Source organism: Pleurodeles waltl, chromosome 7 (genome assembly GCF_031143425.1).
Source record: "Pleurodeles waltl isolate 20211129_DDA chromosome 7, aPleWal1.hap1.20221129, whole genome shotgun sequence".
Taxonomy (NCBI): Eukaryota; Metazoa; Chordata; class Amphibia; order Caudata; family Salamandridae; genus Pleurodeles; species Pleurodeles waltl.
This window is the reverse complement of record NC_090446.1, coordinates 611,496,467-611,517,895: the sequence shown is the minus strand read 5'-3', so window position 1 is coordinate 611,517,895 and position 21,429 is coordinate 611,496,467. Positions and strand designations below refer to the sequence as shown.

General features: G+C 43.9%; 1 protein-coding gene across 2 annotated transcripts in view; it reads right to left on the bottom strand.

The window, feature by feature from the left end:
- SNCB (synuclein beta) overlaps positions 1-21,429 on the bottom strand; it is a 95,529-nt gene that overhangs the window by 53,856 nt on the left and 20,244 nt on the right. For both annotated transcript variants that reach the window (XM_069244561.1, XM_069244562.1), the window contains exon 3: positions 5,402-5,443. In XM_069244561.1, coding sequence (XP_069100662.1) covers positions 5,402-5,443 — 42 coding nt within the window. The remainder of the gene's footprint in view (positions 1-5,401; positions 5,444-21,429) is intronic.

Sequence of the window (21,429 nt, the reverse complement as noted above, 5' to 3'; positions counted from 1 at the left end):
AGAGCGTCAAAAATGTTGATGCTATTGTGCTAATGTGCACCATAGAGCGCTGTATTGTAAATACAGTGCTGCCATGGTGTCGTTAGGGGGCACAGGGTGACGCAATGAAACTGGCACATTGGAGCTAATGCGCCAATTCCTTGTAAATATGCCTCATTGTTTTTTATCTGTTACACCTGCAAAAAGCGGGTTTAGTCTACACATCTATATGAGTTTGTTTAGTGACAACTGATGTATACCACCAAATTACAAAATGCCAGTCTATTATTAAAAGTCCAGCCATTAGGGTCTTCATGAAAAGTGATAAAAGGATTATTCCTCCTAGAAGGCCCTCGTTCATTTTTTGGACAAACATTTTTAAGGCAGCTACCTGGAGCTCCATAAATATATATACTAAATATGACTGTGTGGACATTCTCGTCTGTCAAGAAGCACTACTACACTTTAGTCCTACCCTGTAAACCTCAGCTTCCCCTAGGTAATAATCGCTACATCTGGATTATTGCCTCGTGTGACAAGGGTATCGCTTCCCCAGTCTGTTTGTTTGCAGACAATCGGTAGGCCTTCCACCTGTATTTTTGGACAGGTGCTATAAAGAATTTACCCTCAGTTCTATTGGCCTAAATTAAAGTTTTGCAGAGCGATTACAAATGTAGCAGATATCCTGTCCTCGTTATTACAAGTACAATATATGCTAAGGCACTTGTAATAAAGTGGGTGGGAAATCTGTCACAATTGTGATGAAATAACATGCCCACCAATCTCTAAATCAGATTCGAAGTGTTTGCAACTAAACTCAGGCTAAAGTATCCACTCCAGGCCAAAACTACCTTCAAGGAATATCTTTTGAAAGTTCAGAGTTGGATTACCAGAAGTGTACATGACTCTGTGCCAATTGTTAAAGTGCTCCAGGACGTGACTAGGACCACCACACAATTGAGAGTAGCTGGTTTCTTTTGAGCCCAGGACAGAACCCTCAGAATGAGGAGTCTGGGGGATTACACAGGATAATGTCCTTCATCCACCTTCCCAGTCCCACTTCTTGAAGATCGCGTACTATCGGCAAGGTTGTCAACACACACAGCATGTTTCAGCCCACGTCTGCAATCATAGCCGATGCTATGAAACAAGCCATGTCGCTCTGACAAGTTGCGTTCACAGCTGCTCAGGTGAGGGCAGCATATGTGCACATGTCTTGAAACCATGCCGAAAATCTAACATCCAAAGCATTTCCAGTCTCGCACCCAGTTTCAATAGGGCAGTGGTAGTGAGGCGATGAAGGCAGGATCCCATGGCTTTCTGTGGCGCGGCCCGTGCTGCATCCTATACGAAAAAGAAGAGGAGAGCAGCTCTTAGCCCAGTCTGGAACTCCTCTCCAGCTACAAGTGTTGCTGACTGCCACTTTTCCATAGATGAGGTATAAACCTTTAAATTAGAGAAATTTGATTTTGGATTCTTGCGCTAATCACATTAGATTATATTAGTGCACTGAGAGTGAAGCAGTGAAATACTGAAGTGGTCTTTATTGGAATTACTGAATCACGCCACTTCTGCCCTGACAATGTTATTATTAACTCCAGAGGGTATGCACTTATCTCGTGCCTCCTCTATAGACCTTTATTGTTAAAGTATCAACATTGTGGTCTATTAAACCATATACAAGAGAGATTGTTGTACAGTGAGCACCCTGAGGTGAATTATTTCAAGGTGTGCTCAAGTGTGGTGGTCATGGAAACCGACATACAGTGATTAAAAGAAAATTAATGGAATAACACGGTTTGATTAACCTGAGAAACCAGGTATTTCTGATTACACGTTATGTAATTCAGCCTCTGGATGGTTATCACATTCTTTTTCCCTTCTATTCTGATGACAATGTAGTTAGTGGTCCAAGAGGCAAGTCATTTGTCTTGTGCCGCACATGCAAGGGCTTCATTATTGTTATAGATGAAACAACATTATGGTCAATTAAGTCATGTACAACAGAGGTGTGTCTGCAGGGCACATCTTCAATTGAATTATTTTAAGCTGCTCTCAAATGGGAGGATCATAGAAAGGAGATACAGTGATAAAAACATAATTGCCCAAAGTCACACAATTTGGGCAACCTAGGAAGCAGCAGGGATTGAATTCAAGTAGTCTGGATAAGGGCCACACAACTCATTTTTGCCCAGGCTGCACAAAAACGTCTGACTAGCCGGGCCCACCCTACCAGGCCGAAGCCACCTGCTGAGTCCCAGGTCCAAGTAAATCTTCTAAGGAGGTGTGGAAACTGGAAGAAGAGGGACTTAGGTTGGTGTGCAGAGGTGAGGGTAGAGAAAACTTGTATTTCAAAGTGTCTCACTGATTTCTCATCTTACCTGCTGCCGAGCTGCAATTTGGGGTCAATAGCCCTCAGGAATTTTGACAGCAGCTGTTTCTGGCAGACAATCTGTGCCTCCTCCAATGGTTGTCCTGGGCTGGAAAGCTTACAGCGTGTCAGGATGCATGCAGGGCAGGCTGTGAGGACAGGGCTTTACAGTCCATACTCACCCTTGAAACTTGACTAGGCACTTTATTGCACACTCATTCGGCAACTGCTTAGTCATTTTCTGTCCCACCTTAAGTTAATATGTACCCAATACCAACTCTCATTGTCTCTCTTGCAAGGAGAGTTGAAGGCAGACTTGTCAAGGGACTCACTGAAATCCATGTATGTCTCCTCTTTATGGTAACCTGGGCCGGTCAGAGGTCCCACGTCTATGACCATTGCATTGCAGTCTTACAGATAGCAGAACCACTTGCATTAATGTATATTAGGGGGTTACCTGACTGCCAACCAAACACCACATTTCTAACAATGTAGAATACACTTCCACAGGAAATAGTCCCAGATGCAATGGGAGATAGCAAACAATTCTGCATGCCAGGGCTTCCACTAGTGTGTAGTGTTATATACTACATGCTCATGTAGTGTGTTGAGGGCAAATGTTGTGTAGTGTGCACTTATTTACTACAGGTGATGGCGCACGCTTAGTACAAGTTTGAATGTTGTTTCTATATTTTGTATGCATACACGAGCATACGAAAACAACATACAAGGAGCAGTAGTAGCTAGAACAAGTTGTGTAAACTGTAGATGCCACTGGCTTGTTGTATCGAGAGGCTCACCATCAGGCTGTGTAGCACCTAGGCACGTGGATGCTACAGATTATGTAGTATATATTATATTGCTGTTGATTGGTTGTAAGGATTAGGTACTACTGGTTGTTTTGTGTTTTATACTACAGATTGTATAGTACTGCGCAGCAAAGATAGTGCACTTTATGTGGAGTCTAGTGTTTGGCAGCCACAGGTGGTGGAGTGTGTACAAAATAAAGTTTGTATAATTTGTAGATTCTACACCCTGTGTACAGTTTAGATACTACGAGCCATATTTACAAGAAAGTGGCGCATCAGTTCCGATGCAGCACTTTTCTTGCATCGCCCCACCTAACGACATCATGGTTATGCCGTATTTACAATACAGCACACCATGGTGGTTGTTTGGACAATATTTTCAAAACTTTTGACGCAATTGTGGCGTTTTGCTGCACTAGCATAAAAATTGTGACACTAGTGCACCAAAGCACAGGGATGCCCATTGTTTATTTGATTAAAATGGGTGCGTCATTTTAACACCTGTTCTGGGCAGGTGTTAAAAATGATGGAAAAAATGGCGCAGTGAAATGTTGTAAATGTCACTGCACCATTTTTTGGGCCTCCCTGAGTTAGAACGCCCCACTTGCATACATTATACTTGGCGCAGGCATAATGTGGCACAAAGGGTTGGAAAGTGGTGCAATGTTTGCCAATACGGCACAGGGGAAAAGCAACCTTAGCACCGCCTTAACATTAAAAAAATGATGCTCGGATGGTGCAGGGTAGCACTAGGTGCTTGTAAATATGTCCCTATGCTGCATAGTGTTTTTATAGTATAACAGCATAATGTATATATACTTCATGTTATACTGTGTGTAGACATGCAGATACTTATCTAATATGCAGATAAGACCAGATGTGTGGTCTGCCAATACTAAAGGCTGCATATTGTACAGTCACTTCTGCTTGTGTTGTGTATAGTGCAGTTTTCAAGTAGTACGGATATACTAGAGGAGGTGTCTAAAGGTCTTTCATGTTGTCTAATATATAAATGCTAGATTGTGCTGTGTGTAGGTACCACAGGTTGACAAGAAATCCAAGAGAACATGTGCCATGAACAAATACTACATGTTGAGTTGTGTGCAGATGCTGCTAATTGTGTAATGCGTAGCTACAATACTCCAGGTTAGGAAGTGTGTAAATAAAACATGATGCATAGTTAGGTGTGTAGTTACTACAGCTACCCAATGTGCAGATCCCACTTAATTCATGGCACTCCTGATAGGACATATTATTTCGCCCATGTCTTGATGCGACCTTTTGAGCTTTTAATTAAATTACTTCAAGCTCAATCTCCACAGGGTGTGCTGAGACCCACTCAGAACCCACAGTATAGACCATGTGTAACTGAGGTGAGTACATGCAGAGATGAGCGTGACAGAAGGCACTACACTGTGGCATCCCCGTGACCAAGTGTAAGACACAACACTGCTTGAGAACTTTTGTAGATCTATGTGCAAGGGAGAGCATGAGCACTGCCTTAGGGTGCCCTAGGACAACCTGTAAGTACAAACACCACCAGGTCACCAAGGCCAGACTGCCTGCTTTATCCATCTGTCATTTTTCCTGTGGGCTGTAGCCATTGGAGGCCAGTTTGTGAAGGGAGAGGACCACTGCTGGTATCTCTGTCACTTTCCCCAACGCTCACAATTAAATACAGAGAAAAAGAGAGAAGAAAGTATGAGAAAGGAGGAAGAAAGCAGGGCTGGTTTTAACAGTTTTACTAGGGCTACTTGTGGTTTACAATCTGGCCCTGGAGGTCACCCCAGGAGCATGGACACAGCACTGTCTGAGGACAAACGAAGGTCCACGTCTAAGAAACATTAAAGACTAAAGTCATCTCAAGACCACGTGGAAAGAGAGAACACGTCTGCAAATCCAAGTGTAGAAGAGTGACTGCCTGAAGTCACCACCCTGTCCACCTGTAATGAGGGGTACCACTTGAGGGCATGTTTCATGTGGAGGTACAGCATTATTTGAGGTTACCCCAAGCCCCCATGTGAGTGACAGTACTACCTAAGGGTCACCTCCTTGACCAATTTGGAGGCACACTCTGCAACATCGCAAATAATAATGTGTACGAGAACACATACTTCATTGAGTCAATGTGTAGAAAAGAATCCAAGAAAACCTTGAAGACTTCCTGGAAAAAAAAGGCTGACAGATTACAACCGTGAATTGTAATTACTTCTACAATGAAAAATCACTTTATGTTTACTACCTGAGGTTACTCCTTGGACCACTCCGTCCCGAGTTTTGCTTCCTGGAAGAGAGCAAGAATCGTAAATTAGTTGTTGTATTTTTCTTTCCACACCTCAGTCACACTTTCCCCACAAAGGCGATTTAAACATTGTTTATAAATACAGTAAATTGAGTACAGAGTAGAGTGAACAATGAGAAGGGGGTGAGTTTAATTTCTATTTTCTGCAGTAAACTTGTTTGATTCAATCAAAATTCACAATGTATTCCTTCGGAGAAGCGTGTAACAGTCGATTATTAAAGCGTATGCCAGACAGAGAACTATTACTCTCCTCTGATCAGACAGGACGATATATTAACCCACGAGTATTAGATCCGAACAGGTCGCGTTCGCACTTGCTGAAATCCTCGGCTGACACCTGAAGAAAAAATACGTTCTATGGCCATATCTCATTTAAAAAAAACTGCGCCAGAAAAGTTTGCATGTTTGTTGTACACTTTTATGTTATATTTTGCTAGTTGGTTTTGTTGACAGTTCTCTCAGCTGAGGGTCTCAAGGCACTACAAAGAGGAAGAAAAAATCTACTTGCTCTAAAGTCACATAACAGTCAACAATGACATAAGGCCAAAATGTGCGTCTTGTTTTTTTTCCTAAAGACCAGGGGCCAGATGCAGGAAACGATTTGCGAGTCGCAAACAGCAAAAATTGCCGTTTGCGACTCGCAAATCGCATTTTCCTATGCAGAAATGCATATTGCGAGTCGGGACCGACTCGCAATATGCATTTCAGAATCGCAAATAGGAAGGGGTGTTCCCTTCCTATTTGCGATTCGGAGTGGTATGCAATACCATTTGCGACCGCATATGCGGTCGCAAATGGTGTCGCAGTTACCATCCACTTCAAGTGGATAGTAACCCACTCGCAAATTGGAAGGGGTCCCCATGGGACCCCTATCACTTTGTGAATGGACCAAAAACTATTTTTTCAGGGCAGGTAGTAGTCCGAGGGACCACTACCTGCCCTGAAAAAATACCGAAACTAAAGGTTTCGTTTTTTTTTTAAGTGCAGCTCGTTTTCCTTTAAGGAAAACGGGCTACACTTAAAAAAAAAAAAAAACTGCTTTATTGAAAAGCAGTCACGAACATGGAGGTCTGCTGACTATAGCAGGCCTCCATGTTTGCGAGTGCCTATAGTCGGTATGGGGCCGCAATTTGCGACCCACCTCATTAATATTAATGAGGTGGGTCTCTGCGACCCCATACCGACTCGCAGACGGTGTCTGAGACACCGTTCTGCATTGCAAATTGCGACTTGCAATTTGCGAGTCGGAAGGACTCGCAAATTGCAAGTCGCAATTTGCATTTTTCCTACATCTGGCCCCAGATGCCTTTAGTTTTTTTCCTAATGACCAGATATATTTACTTTTTCGTATACACAAGGTGTCTTTAACTTTTTTATCAAAGACCATGTGTATCAATGTTTTTCTAAATATCAGGGGGCTGAATTAAGCCCCTAGTGCCTCCTTGCGCCACATTAGCATAATTTTATTTAGGCTAATGGGGCTTAACATTGCTAAAATCCCAGCACCAATTTTACAAAGTGGCGCAATGCGTGCATTGCATACACTTTGTAACCCTTTGCGCTACATTATGTCTGTGCCAGGCATAATGTATGCAAAGGGGGTGTTCCCCTGTGTGCATCCCGACTAAATGGTGCAAACAAATCTAAGACATTTCTTTGCATAATTTATTTCAGCATTTTTAATGCCTGCTCAGAGCAGGTGTTAAAAGGAGGCATGCTATTGGTTTCAATGACCTGACTAGGCTTTGCAAGATTAGCATCAACATTTTTTAAGATAATTCTGCAAAACTCCGAATTAGCATAACATTTTCTGACGCTAGTTCCCCTAACTACTGCCATGGTGCGCCGTATCTTAGATACGCCACACTAATGGCGGTGTTAGGGGGCGCTAAGGGGCGCAAGAAAAGTGGCACTACACTGGGTGTAGCGCCACTTTTCTTAAATCAGGGCCCAGGTGTATTTAGTTTTTTTTCTACAAACAAGTTGTCAGTACATGGTTGTAAAAACTAGGCAGCATATTTAAGAGCCCCTAGCGCCTCCTTGTGCCACATAAGCGTCATTTTTTCATAATAATGTGGCCCAACAAGGCCAATATCGCTGTGCCACATTTACAAAGTGGTGCAATAAATGCATTGCTCTACTTTGTAACCCCTTGCACCACATTATGCCTGCCCCAGAAATAATAATGTATGCAAGGGGGAAGGTGAAAAAATGGCACAAAGATATCTAAAAGGCTTCTTGCAAGTTTTTTTTCTGCATTTTTAACACCTGCTCAGATCATGCACTAGAAAGGGGTACATCATCATTTATTATGGGCCCCTATGTACTGTTCAAGGTTAGCGCCAACATTTTAGCGCTAACTCTGAATAGTATATCAATAGCATAAAAAATTCTGATGCTATTTCCCTCTACCCTGCACCATGGTAGCCCGTTTTTCAAACACAGAGCACACATGGTGGCAGTAGTGGGGCACTAAGGGGCGCAAGGAAAGTGGCTATGCACTGGTTCCAGCAACACTTTTCCTAAATCTGCCCCTAGGTGCATGTATTTTTTCCAAAAGATCAGACATCATTATTTTTTTCCCTAAACACCAGGATCGCCTTGTTTTTTTTCTTAAACACAAGGTGTATTTAGTTTCTCACTAAAGACCAGGTCACATATAACACATTTATTATTAATCTTTGTTACAGTGACATTTGTGGTTAATCATTTTCCATGCATTCATGTTACCATTATACTCCCCAGAATTTACCTAGTTTCCACAGTGTATTTTTTCCTTCAAGATGAATAAATACCCTTTGCCTTTTTTTGTTAAACACCAAAGGCCTCATTGAGAGTGTCATGTTAGCGCCTTTTGGATAGAATTTTGCTGATTTGGGGATTCCTCTCCCACTTTCCCCTACATGTATATTGACAGATCTGCCATAATATAAGGGAGTTAAAATATCTCATTTATAAGTGACAACCAGCCTTTTGTTGTTGGTGAGATAAAGCACAAAAGGGCCTACAAACATGTACTGCACACTGTACCACATGTTTTGCTCAGATAGCTAAATCATGACTTAATACAGTGATAATATTATGGCCATGCATAACCATTACCAATGGATTTTGTTCACCTTTCTAAATCAGGAACTTTGACGTATTTTGTAAACACACAATGCAAATTTAAACTCTTCTGCTAAATCCAAGGGAAATCTTTCTATGGCCTAACTGTATTACCATGAACAGGAGGTGTACACTTTTGCTTGGATTCAGGGTATTCCAGACCAAAATAGAGAGACACTCACATCACCCCCGCCTCAAAAAACTCCACTGGCTCCCAGTTCAAAAGAGATGCCAGTTCAATCTTCTCACCCACGTATTCAAGGCCCTGTACACCTCCGGACCAGCCTACGTCAACCACTGTCTGAGACACCACAAACTCTCCAGACACCTCCTGTTAGACCTGGCATCCTTGGCGTGGTTTCCACCTGTCTTTTTGCCTCTGCCTCCTACCTTTTTGACTGTGTGCTGGATTTTGTTTTTGCTGATTTTTGTACTCTGGGCACTTAACCACTGCTGACCAGTGCTAAAGTGCAAGAGCTCCCTGTGTAATTTGTAATTATGATTAGTTATCTATGATTGGCATATTTGATTCACTAGCAAGTACGTAGCAAAGTGCACTATGTGTGCCCAGGGCCTGTAAATCAAATGCTGCTAGTGGGCCTGCAGCTCTGATTGTGCCACTCACAGAAGTAGCCCTGTAAACATGTTTCCGGCCTGCCACTGCAGTGTCTGTGTGGGCAGTTTTATACTACCAGTTCGACCTGGCAAGTGTACCCACTCGCTAGGCCCAAACCTTCCTTTTACTACATGCAAGTCACCCCTAAGGTAGGCCCAAGGCAGCCCCATGGGCAGGGTGCAGGGTAATTAAAAGGTCAGACATGTACTGATAGTAAAATACTACTAAATTCGTTTTTCACTATTGCAAGGCCCATCTCTCCCATAGAATAACATGAGGACTGCCTTGAAATATCTTTTAAGTGCAGTTTCCCATTGGAGGCAGCTAGAGGTTTAAAGTTTCGGGTCTCTGAACTCCCAACTTAAAAATACATCTTTTGGTGAAGTTGGTTTTTAGATTGTAAGTTTGAAAATGCCACTTTTAGAAAGTGGGCATTTTTTTCTTAACCATTCTGTGCCTCTGCCTGGCTGCTGAATACACGTCTGGGTCAGGATGAAAGTTGGCCTGGTTGTGAATTCACTCTGGACAGTCACACAAAGGGAGCTGAGGTATGTCCTCCATATTCTGATGAGTCTTCCTGGGCTAGAGTTGTGGGAGAAACTGACACTTGCACCTGAATAGGGCAATGCCTGTCCTTACACAATTCAGTCTCCAACCCTCTAGAGCAGTGGTTCCCAACCTGTGGTCCTAGGACCCCTGGGGATCCGCGAAGCATCCTTAGGGGGTCCGCGATTTCTTGGAAAATGAAATAATATTAACAGATTTGGTCCCCAGCTTTCAATATTCACTCAGTGAGGGGTCCCTGGATTCCAGTAATGATTCCCTGGGGTCCCCGTATTCCAGTAATGATAAAGTGGGGGTCCACAGAAGTCAAAAGGTTGGGAACCACTGCTTTAGAGTGTGTCTGGTACCAGGGCAGGATTGCAGGATCTTGTGCACTGCAAGACTTTCCTTTGAAGTTTGTCTACTTCAAAGACAGAAATGGGTATAAGTACTGGACCTCTGACACCACAAAGTTAGAATCCTTCTAGACTAAGGACATTCTGCCAGGAAGAAAAGCTTGATGCTGTGGGAGGGACTGCCATTCTTCGTGTTGCTTTGTTGTGCTGGCCTGCTGCTTGCTGCTTCTGTCCTGGGAGTGAAAGGACCGGACTTTGCTTTCTACATCCTGCTTTCAAGGTTCTCCAGGGGCTTGAACTGAGCCTGGCTCCTGTTAAGAAGTCTCAGAGACATCAAAGACTTCATTTACCAGTGGCTGGGCTCTTCTGCCTAGAGTCCTGACTTGCCAAGTGGTGCCAACTCCAGTCCATGGGGCCTTGGAAGTGGAAGCTGGTGACCTGAAGTGGAAAATCCATGCACCAGCGTGCCGTGGCAGAAAAATCGATGCAGGGTTTGTCCCGCGGCTGAAAAATCGATGCAGCGCCCGACGCGAGGCTACAGAATCGACGTAGTGCCTGTTTCAGCATGATTCCATCTAGACAGCAAGTCTGGATTTTCCATTCGTCGTCCCTTGGTATGAATTTTTCGTTGACCCCGCACTGCAGTACGGAACCAAGGCTACATGTCCGGAAACCAATGCATCGCCTTTCCTGTGAGGAAAGAATCAACGCATCACCTCCTTTGCCAGTAAGGAACCGACGCATCATCTCACCTGCGAGGAAAGAATCGATGCATCACCTCCCCCTGCACAGAAAGGAACCGACGCATCACTTTGCTTTTCCGGCACCTCACCTCAACTCCCCTGTGGCCCGTATCATCTTTATTTTTGACACGCCCCAGGTGCTGTGTGTTAAAAGGATATAACCATTGATTCCTATGGATTAAGACTCATTTAAACCTTTAAAAGTGATATATTTACTTGTGTATGTTGGACTTTTGTCGTTTTGGTCTTGTTTTACTCAGATAAATATTGGCTATTTTTTTTAACTGGTGTGCAGTACTTTTGTGGTGTTCTCATTGTGTTACTGTGTGTGTCTGTCTGTACAAATACTTTACACATTGCCTCTGAGCCTCTGATATAAGCCTGACTGCTTGAGCCAAGCTACCAAGGGGGTAAGCAGGGGTTACCTTAGCTGTGTGGCTCCCTTACCCTGACCAGAGTGAGGGCCCCTACTTGGACAGGATGCAAACCACTGCCAACTAGAGACCCCATTCCCAAAAATCAAAACAATTAATTTTCATCCACGTGTCAAAGAGGAATTAGTTACTAAATACTCCAAACTCTGCTTTTCAAGCCAATGCTAGGAAAAAACTGCCTTAAAATGTGAAAAACATTCTCAACTCTAAGGACTGGCCAATGGGTCACTTCAGATGCCAATGGGGCCTTGAGGTGCAGAAACTTGTATCGCTTTCACAAAGTTTAACATGGCACAGGAGGCTTTAAATTATTTGATGTAAAGATGTAGGAGAAAAGCAGATAAAGCTTTGTATATAGTTTTCGAAAGATCTGTACATAAAAAGGCATACAGATCAAACACATTTTTTTCTTAATCTGGTAAAAAATATTAAATGTGGAATAGAAAACAGACCTGCAGCATGCCACACAGGAAATGTACATACATTATTCTAAAGTTGACTTTTGGACTGAAATTCTAATTTGCACAGTGTTGCTCGTACCTCAAACCTTTTACTTCTATGGTTTGTCTTGTGGTTCACTAAATATTTGTCTGATTATTGCATTAGCTCTTTTGGGTCACAGTTAAAAGTGGTAAACGTCTTATTGTTTTTAGAAGCTTTGTATGCTCAGCGATACAACTTATGTTTTACTAAAATCTGCAGAGTAAGCGCTCTAAAACTCGGATAATTCATAATATGAGCTTCGGGGAATGAATGAAGAGAAAGGCGAAGGCAGATTTCCTTATGGTTGCTTCCTGTCTAAAAGTAGTGCAGAGCTAAAAAAACAGATGGCCTAGCTATTGCTCAATGGTTGAAACATTTACAGGCATTCCATTCATCACACTTTTTAAATGTAATGTACTAAATGTGATGGATGTGTTCATATGGGTATGACCATGCTTGTTGTAAATTAGGGTCCGATCTGTGCCTCAACAATGGGGCCAACCAAGGTTAAAACAGTTTGAGGTTACTTGTATTCCTGCTCAGATGGGACTGTTTGTCCTGGACTGTTCCTACTGTAGAAGGATTTGAATTTGTACCTTGTTTTCTAGTTCCAATATCGGCAGCTCCAGCCACAAGACCACATTGTCTCCTGCATTCCTTCCAATGTGGGCCCATCCATGACCATTCAAGCTCCACATATTTGAGTGTTCTAACAGTATCAACACCTTACACATGCTGTTAATTTTGGGATGCTTGTGTTACCTCCTTTTTAAACCTACACAGAGCTGTATTATGGCCCTGCAACTGGGAAGTGATGAGCTTCAACCAGTGATCATGAACACTGACTGTCTGGCACAGAAATCCTAAAGGTCTGCTCTATGGTGTTGTTAACCCTAAGGAGAGTAGCCACAACTCGGTGTAGGTATGCATTCAAAGGATGATCCTGTGTGGTGGATATACTCACCGACCATGAAGGACGCCTTCAGACCCTCTATTTGTGTCACAGATACCACAGTGTATGATATTGAATAGGAGCCTGCATTCATGTGACACCATGTAGACATTTTGAGAGTTTTGAAATACTTGTGACCTTCTCTCATTTTGACCTCCAAGGGGCAGTGTTGAGGTTTAGCAAGAGGCAGCCCTTGTACTGAATCCAGTAATCCTAAATACTGGCTGTCTGCTATTGAAACCAGAGGTCCCCACTCCACTGCTCCCGTACAACTCTTAACCACAAGGAGAGAAGCAACAAAGCCATACTGCCTACTGGGCCTTCTGGTGGATTATCAACTCTTCCAATACCAATTGATTCACATATATAGACCTGGGAAGCCGCCATTTGTCCCTAAGCCTAACCTTGTAGTGCCGCTGACCCAAGGCACCCTCGCAACCAGAAAATACCTAACATGACCTGTGCATTTCTAGATCTGGGAAAATGAATCACCTGGTACTACATTTTCTGGCTCTTGTTTCACTTCTGCTAAATCCAAGCAACATTGTAGCAAACCTTTATAGAACTAGGATATTGGCTGTGGAGAGCAGGTACGCTGAACGGTTGCTGTAACTCCAGTGCTTTCAAGGCTTTTTGAAGCCCGGCCCGCAGGTTAATAGAGCCCTTTTCATGTATAGCTGGTAGCTGTCATCTTTGCTGCAATGTGTGAGCTCAAGGTAAAAATGTTTAAGGTCTTGGGTCAGGACCCAAATTGTCTGAGCTAGAGTCTTCCAGTTATGAAACTATTAATTCTCTCCTGCTCCATCCATCCAGTTGTGTATTATACGCATTCAAAATAGTCATTCTGGTTGAACATTGACCTTTATTGATTGCGTAATTGCAGACATACAGTTCCACTGATATGAAGCGTGATGTTTTTCGCACAATTAAGGATATATGCCCTACCAACCACATTACTTACCCACCATGTGGTGCAGAAATTTCAAATTTCAACAAAAAACTTTTTTCTTCCAGTTCAAAGGGGCCATGAATTCTTAAACAAACACAAGTGTAGCACCATAGCTACTAGCCCTTTGCAAATCTTAAGAGGTCCTGTTTCAGTTGCCGATTACTGAACTCAAGTTTTTACACTGCAACTAACGAGGTGAAATAGTTGGTTAAACCGCGTAATTTGCCTGTTATTACTACATAATTTTGTCAACCCCAATTCCATCTCCTACGAGAAAGCTAAATTGCTCGACCGCAGAGCTAGCACTAGGGAGCCAAGGAAAGTAAAGCGGTGTTGACTAACCACTGCAAAGGTAGTGAAGTAGTGAGTAGAGCCCGTAGTTTCACATCTCACACTGCTACATGTGCTCTATCAACAAACAGGACCTAGGGAAAAAGCTTGCACACACACACAAATACACACGCAAGAGCATATAAATCCAGAACACCCACCACTGCATACACAGCCATGAACATACACATAGATAAACAAGCTTCGGCAAAGCCAATAAGTCTTGCTATGTGAGAGCTGTTGGCTTTGCCAAGGTCTTTTATGCAGCAGAGTGGCTGCTGCTTAGCATGGCTAGAAGTTAGTGGCGTGGCATAGAGTAGAGTAGCACAGAGGAGAGGTGAGTACAGTGGCAAACAGTGGAGTGGAGTGGCGTAGAGTAGAGTGGCATAGATTGGAGTGACATAGAGAGAAGTGATATCCAGTAGAGTGGCATAGAGTGGACTAGAGTTGCGTAATGTAGTGTGGTGTAGATTAAAGTGGCATAGAAATGGATAGATTGGGGTGGAGTGAAGTAGAGTGTAGTGGAGTAGAGTGGCACGGTATAGAGTGGCATAGATTGGTGTGGTGAACAGTGTCATGGTGTAGAGTGGCATAGAGTAGAGTGGTGAAAGTAGAGTGGTGTAAAGTGGAGTGGCAGAGAGTGGAATGGCAAAGAGTGGAGTGGCATTGAATGGCATGGGGTGATGTATAGAAGAGTGTCATGGACTGGGGTGGAGTGGAGTACCATAGAGTGACAATGTGTGAAGTGTCTTGAAGTGGAGTGACATAGAGAGGGTAAAGTGGTGTGGGGGTTGCATAGAGTGGAGTGGCATAGAGGTGCATTTAGTAGAGTGGCGAGGCATAGTGTGGAGATGAGTAGAATAGCACAGAGTGGCATGGAGTGGCATAGAGTAGAGTGCCAGAGAGTGCTGTAGAGAAGCATTGTACTGAGTGGAGTGGGTTGGAGTGCTGTAGAGTAGAATAGAGTGGAGTGGCATAGAGTAGTGTGTAGAGTAGAGGGACACAGAGTGGAGTACCTTAGAGTTATGTACATTCAAGTGGCATACAGTAGAACTGTGTAGAGTCGACTGGCGTAGAAGAGAGGAGAGTGGTGTAAAGTGGCAAAAAGTGGAGTGGTGTAGAGTGCCATAGAGAGACATTGTGTGGAGTGGAGCAGTATAGAGGAGAGTGCAGTGGAGAGCAGTGGCGTAGAGTACAGTGGAGCAGAGTGGCATAGAGTGGAGTAGTGTAGAGTAGAGAGGCATAAAGTAGAATGGCATAGAGAGTGGCACAGAGTAGAGTGGCATAGAGTGGAGTGGTGTAGAGTGGTATAGAACAGAATGTACTGTAGAGTGGTGTAGAGTACTACACTTGTGGGTGTTTAAACAAAGCGTGAATAGAGATGGCAAATATGATCAAAGCAACATAAATAAGAAGCTGGTTGCCTGTGTTTAAAATAGGAAAGCATATTGCACGTCCAGGAATAATACAAACATGCTTATAAAATAAAGTGTGTTGCAAAAAGACAAAGACGAACAAAGACGAGGAAGAACACATAACCACATGTACTTGGTCCATGGTCGAAGGAGGAGCTAACACAAGAAAGGAACGGAAGCCTACGGGAGCTGAGCAATTGACAAATTGCAAAGGAGAGTGACAATAAAAACAACTAATGGTATGCTGTGGGTGGCCTTCTGAATTGTAAACAATACATCCTGCGGTACAGAGGATGCTCTGTGTAGGCGAGGCCTGAAAACAGCAGCTCATGAACACAACTCACATACAATTACATTTTGCTTGCATTTGTTCACACACACAACACAATACTCCATATAGTCCTAACCCCAGGAAGACACAGGCACGCACTGACACACAAATTACAGATACAAATCCCACACACTAGAGTAAATTAATTCAAAAGAACATCCACCCTCTCCATACACACACACATGAACAACAGGAAATAAAAACAGATTCATACACACATTTGCACACACACACGTTTTGCTGGTATGTGTGCACACAGTACTCAGCATAGTCTTTATCTAACAAACATGCATTCACGCACATCCCATATACAAGGTTCCACACAATGATCGCTTTGACATGCATGGCCCGAAGCACCACATTCAAACTGATGCACACACAGAACTCAGATCACAGACTCTCCAGAATCACACAAACACCATTTGCCAGATGGTACCCACGCATTACAAGTGCATACACTGGCTGTGCAAGTAAAGGCACGGGGAATGTGCTTAATGAATCGCCTCGCTGCTCTCTGCCAATCAAAGTTAAGCCTCCCATGCGAAAGGAATATAAAGTGCAGCTTAATTTATCCGAGAATCCATTTAAGCGATAATGCTATCTGCAGGAATTCTAGAGGGTGCTCAGTGCTAGGGAGGGCACAGTCTTCCCTGAAGCGGGCCGCATAATCTCGTGATAGGAAGGAGGCTGTGAGGGTGGGGGGCAGGGATGAAGGCCTGTGAGTGAGACCCCCTCCAGGAACAGGTATCCAAACCCCCTCTCTTTGAGCCACGTGGGGCTAGGTAATAGGGACTGCCTTATTAAGGAAAGCCTGAGAGAGCCCCTGTCCTGACATGGCTTTGCTTGGTCTAGAGGGGGTCGGGGCGGTGCCGTGAACTAATGGCGCAGGTCTCTCCAGAGGTTCGGAGCCTCAGGCCTCTGGCCGCCCAGCATGGTGTGAACATTAGTGCTGGCCACTGGTTCTTCTGTGACTGCGGTTGCAGGTGGTTGGCACGCCACCTAGCTTTGGGGTGGGGAACTTAATTGTCATTGCCACATTGTGATCCATAGCAAGAGAGAGAAAGGCAGAAAAGTGAGAAAGGGGGAGGAAGAGAACCATAGGAAAACAGTGAGAAAGGGAAAACAAGGATAAGAACCATCCCACAAGAGTCAGATAAAGAGATAAAATGTAGAGTGAAGGAAGACAGAGACAAGACGTGGGATCAAGGCTAGGCAGTGTTGGTATACAGCAACGCAGCATTTAGCAGTGTGCTTCTAAAAAAAAATGAAGGACCCAGCTATTTTTTTCACAAATTATGCACCGGTTTCTGTCCTTTACAACAGAGGTCCCTTGAGAGGCGAGAAGGGGGTGCGTTCCTGCGTTAGGACTGGAGCCCACACAATGTGACAAATGGCTGCTGTCCTGGAGTGGTAGCAGCCCCACACTGTGAGAAGTAGGGATTGTCCTCTGTTGTTAGTTTACCCAAAGTGTGCGAGAGGGAAGCTGCCCTTTTTATGGTAGGGATTTGCATGTTTAGAAGAGTGGGGTTCTTCTTATTTGGTTGGGAATCTCCGGGCGCTAGAAGTGAGAAGTGGGTGGTTGTCCTCTTGTGTTCTGGGCCTACGTGACATTTGTTTTCGAGTACTGCTCTTTTTTGGGGCATCCTACGATCTGTGAGAAGTGGAGTGATGGCCTTCTATGACCAGGGGTCCGCACACTGAGACGAATTCTGCTATTTTAAAGCATTAGTGATTCATACAATGTTATTAGTGGTGCTTTAAGGCTCTGAGTAGTGGGATGAGGTCACCTTGTGCTTCTTTATAGTGGAGTTTGTTGTGCTGTGGATCTAATTGAGCATATGGGATTTTGGACATTGTCTTGTGCATGGCTAGCAGAAAAAAAACACAACACACAAGCTCATTGTTATAAGTAAAACACACTACATGACACCCTCTACATCACGATGTTGTCACCCTAACATGACACAAGACCAGACACCCACCACAAAAATGCACTCTCCACAAATTCAACAATCTTCACTGACAAGATTACCGATTCCAAAAACAGACTACATTACTAAAACGTGCACAACTCACACAAAACGTTAAACGACTCTCCAACATCCACAGGACCTTAAACATCAACCTGGGGTTACAGGAAGGTCGTAATCCATAACACGCACTTTGAGTGTGAATAGCCCTTACATGCATTCTAAGAATAATCACATGTGAGACCAACGACACACACGTCTTCTAATCCGCAGTTACTGACAAGCTTGCATGCACCAATGTTTGGTGGAAGGCTCCTAAGCCCGCACCATCCACCCCTGGGGCACCCTCGTTAGGTGTTACCCGCAGCGCACGAACAGACCAACATGCTGAAAACCAATTAAGCACTGCTAGATAACACATTTTAAGGCCACCAACTGCAGAGGACAACTCGCCCAGCACCTAATTGATACCTGCCGAACTATCCAAAAACATAATTATGCACGGCATGAGTAAAACCAATAGATCTCAGCAATCAGCTCAAAACTTCCAAGAACAATAGGTTCGCCAGGGGATGCAGACAGACTGCCAGGTTTTGGGATGCTTGTTTCACCACTAGGATCTCAGGGCCAGTTGTATGACTGCGAGTTTTGCGACTCGCAATTTGCGACTCATTTGTGTGTCACAAATTGCATGTCGCAAAACCAATTGTACAACAGTGTAACTCACACTGTTTGCGATTCCCAATGGGATCGCAAATGACCTACCTCATCAATATTATGAGGTAGGTCGCAATTTGCGACCCCAGTTGCAATGGCTGCATTCATAGGGATGGTGGACTGCTGGGGTCGGCAGGCCACCATGTCTGTGACTGCATTTTAAACAAAGCAGTTTTTCAAAAAAATGCAGCCTGTTTTCCATAAAGGAAAATGGGATGCATTTCAGAAAGAAAAATGAAACGTTTCAGTTTCATTTTTTCAGAGTAGGCAGTGGTCTATGGGGCCACTGTCTGCTTTGAAAAAATATTTTTGCATGCATTCACAAAGGAGAAGGAGTCCCATGGGGACCCCTTCCCGTTTGGGAAGGGGTTACCACCAATTTGAAATTGGTGGTAACTGTGATTGTTTTGCGACCGCAATTGCGATCATAAAACAATCATACATCTCCCTGCGACTCACTATTTGGAAGGAACACCCTTAGCATGCCCCTTCCAAATAGCGACTCACAAATCTATTTTGCAATTTGGTAAATAGATTACTGAATCGCAAAATAGGGGTTGTACATAGTAAAATGCTTTTTTCTCATCGCAAACAGCCCAATCCTGCGAATCGGGACGTTTGTGACAAGAGTATCTTCAGGGTCCACTTCTGGACAGGTACTGCTGTGCTATTTAGAGTCCTACATGTGCCGTCAGGGCACATGTGCTGTCAGTGCTTCTGTTGTGGTTGGTCTCTCTGTTCTTGCGTGTACTCCCACTGCTGTCTATACTGACTGCTCCTGTGAATGTGTTCCCAGCAGTGCTTAATTTGTGTTTGTTGTTTCCGGTGCTGAGCACCGGCACTTATCTGTGAGGGCCGGGGCTTATTCTTATTCCTCAAGCATTTGCTGCGAGCAAAAGACACGTATGTGAAAGGCGGAAGAAGGAAAAACTTAAAAGCGTCAGAAAGGGAGAAAGTAGAAAGATGCAGGATGAGCTGAATGGGCAGGGGTGGCCGTAAATGGATTGAAGAGGCCCGAGATGGCTTCAGGATTAAGCTGCCTCAGTATTCAGTGCTGGCAGATTTAATTACAGCAGCCTCGTGATTAAGAGAAGGGCTTTGAGCACCGGTACCTCTTAATTTACAAATTAAGCACTGGTTCCCAGGAGGGTCAGAGCTCCCTGCTCTGCATCTTCAAACGCCTGCTCCTCCCCTGCGTGTCCCTGTGTTTCCTGCCATCCTGTGGTCCGCTTCTAATGCGTGTGCCCCTGCCTGCGCTCATGCCGCGTTTAACTCCTCTTGCTGCCTGCTCGGTTGCCCTGCCCGTGCTCACACTCACTCGCTGTGCTCCCTGCCCTCCCTTCCGTGCTGCTTGCTCACTTGGCGTGATTGATTGTTCGAATGATTCGGGTCAGCGTTCAGTCCATTGCCTTTTAATTTACGTCTGACAGACGATGATGTTCATTTCTCAAGTCCGTGCCAAGGAGGAGTGACCGACGGAGAAAAGAACAACGGAGACAGCACCTGGAGGGGGTTGGGCGAGACAAGGCTACTAACCCCCTGTCTGCTCATGTGCAGAGTTCCTCGGGTGGGTGGGGCGAAGGGGGCAGAGTACAAAGGATGCCGAATTGTTTGTATTTTGTCTCAGCGCAAGACTGATCTGCGCCTCTCCAAGTCGGAAAAAGAAATAGTCCCATAACAAGAATACCGAACACCAACATGTCCTCGAGGTGTGTACATTTCAGGGAGTGGAAATTTACTATTTTGAACTTCGCCTCTGCGTATGTTGACAATGTAGACAGTCAAGACATGTAGATGTGGAGCTAAGTATAGTAAATATATACTTACGTATTTATGGTAGTCATCCAGACACAATACTAGTGCAGGTCGATAATAAGAACTGAATAAAGTGGTAGAGCACCCCAGTGAGGGCAGGGATTGGCTGTGCCTCTAGGCACCGAGAGTGTCCAGTCCCCAAACTGAATAAAAACTGACTCTCTAGCACCAATATTTAAAATACAACATTCCAATGTTTTTGTTTTCCTTTCATCGGATTTTATGGGAAAAAGAAACCATATTTTTTAAATTGTACTTACCCGTGAGTGGTGATGGTGTTGCGTGCTTAGGTTCTCATGGCGATCAGAAGTATTGTAATACATGCACATAATGAATGTTGTTTCCTTCTACAGTTTTACATGCTATCTCATAAAGCTTCCACAATATTCCTAAATTCCCTGCATGAAAACTGACCACGACTTAAAACTCCTGATTGTCACCTCAGTTTTTTCTTTCGAACAAATCTCTCCTCCCTTTCCATCCTCTGCATGCCTCCTCTCTCTGAACACAGCCTACTGCAAGTCACAAGTATGTTCAGCCTTAATCCCCATTATTATACCTTTCCAGATTACACACATCTCATTTCATAGACCACAACCTCTGTATTAAAAGTCTTACTCTGGATTCTAACAATAATTAACCTTCTGTAGTTGACCTATTACAACTACCAACCAAGTCGTAAATTCACATACCCCACCTCCCACTAAAGATCGTAGTTAACTATTTTTAATTTAGTCTACCACATAGAAGCTGGAGTAAATCATTGTATGCTTTTCTTAAGAGAGCAAGACTAATGCCAATACCCAACACTAACCAAAAAGAAAAATACTAACCCTGGGTTCCCGAGCTATGTGCTGCCTGGTGTACAGTGCTACAACACCAAGTATGAGGTAGTAAGTGCTTTATAAATGCAATAACAATGCAAAAACCGTATATAACCCACACTAATAGTAATATCATAACACTCAGCAGTTGCTGTTCATAAAGGCTGCATAATAATTCCCTTTTACTGATTAACACACCTGCATTCACATAAGGCAAAACTTCTAAGGGCATGCACCACTCCACAGGAAATAAACTACTCATCACCAACTGAATAGACTTTGAATAACTGAAGAGGTATGCTGCATGTCGCTAAGGGAGGGTTTTAATTTAGTCCACCGCTGCAGGTCCACACCAACTACATAATACAGCTGCTTCATGACA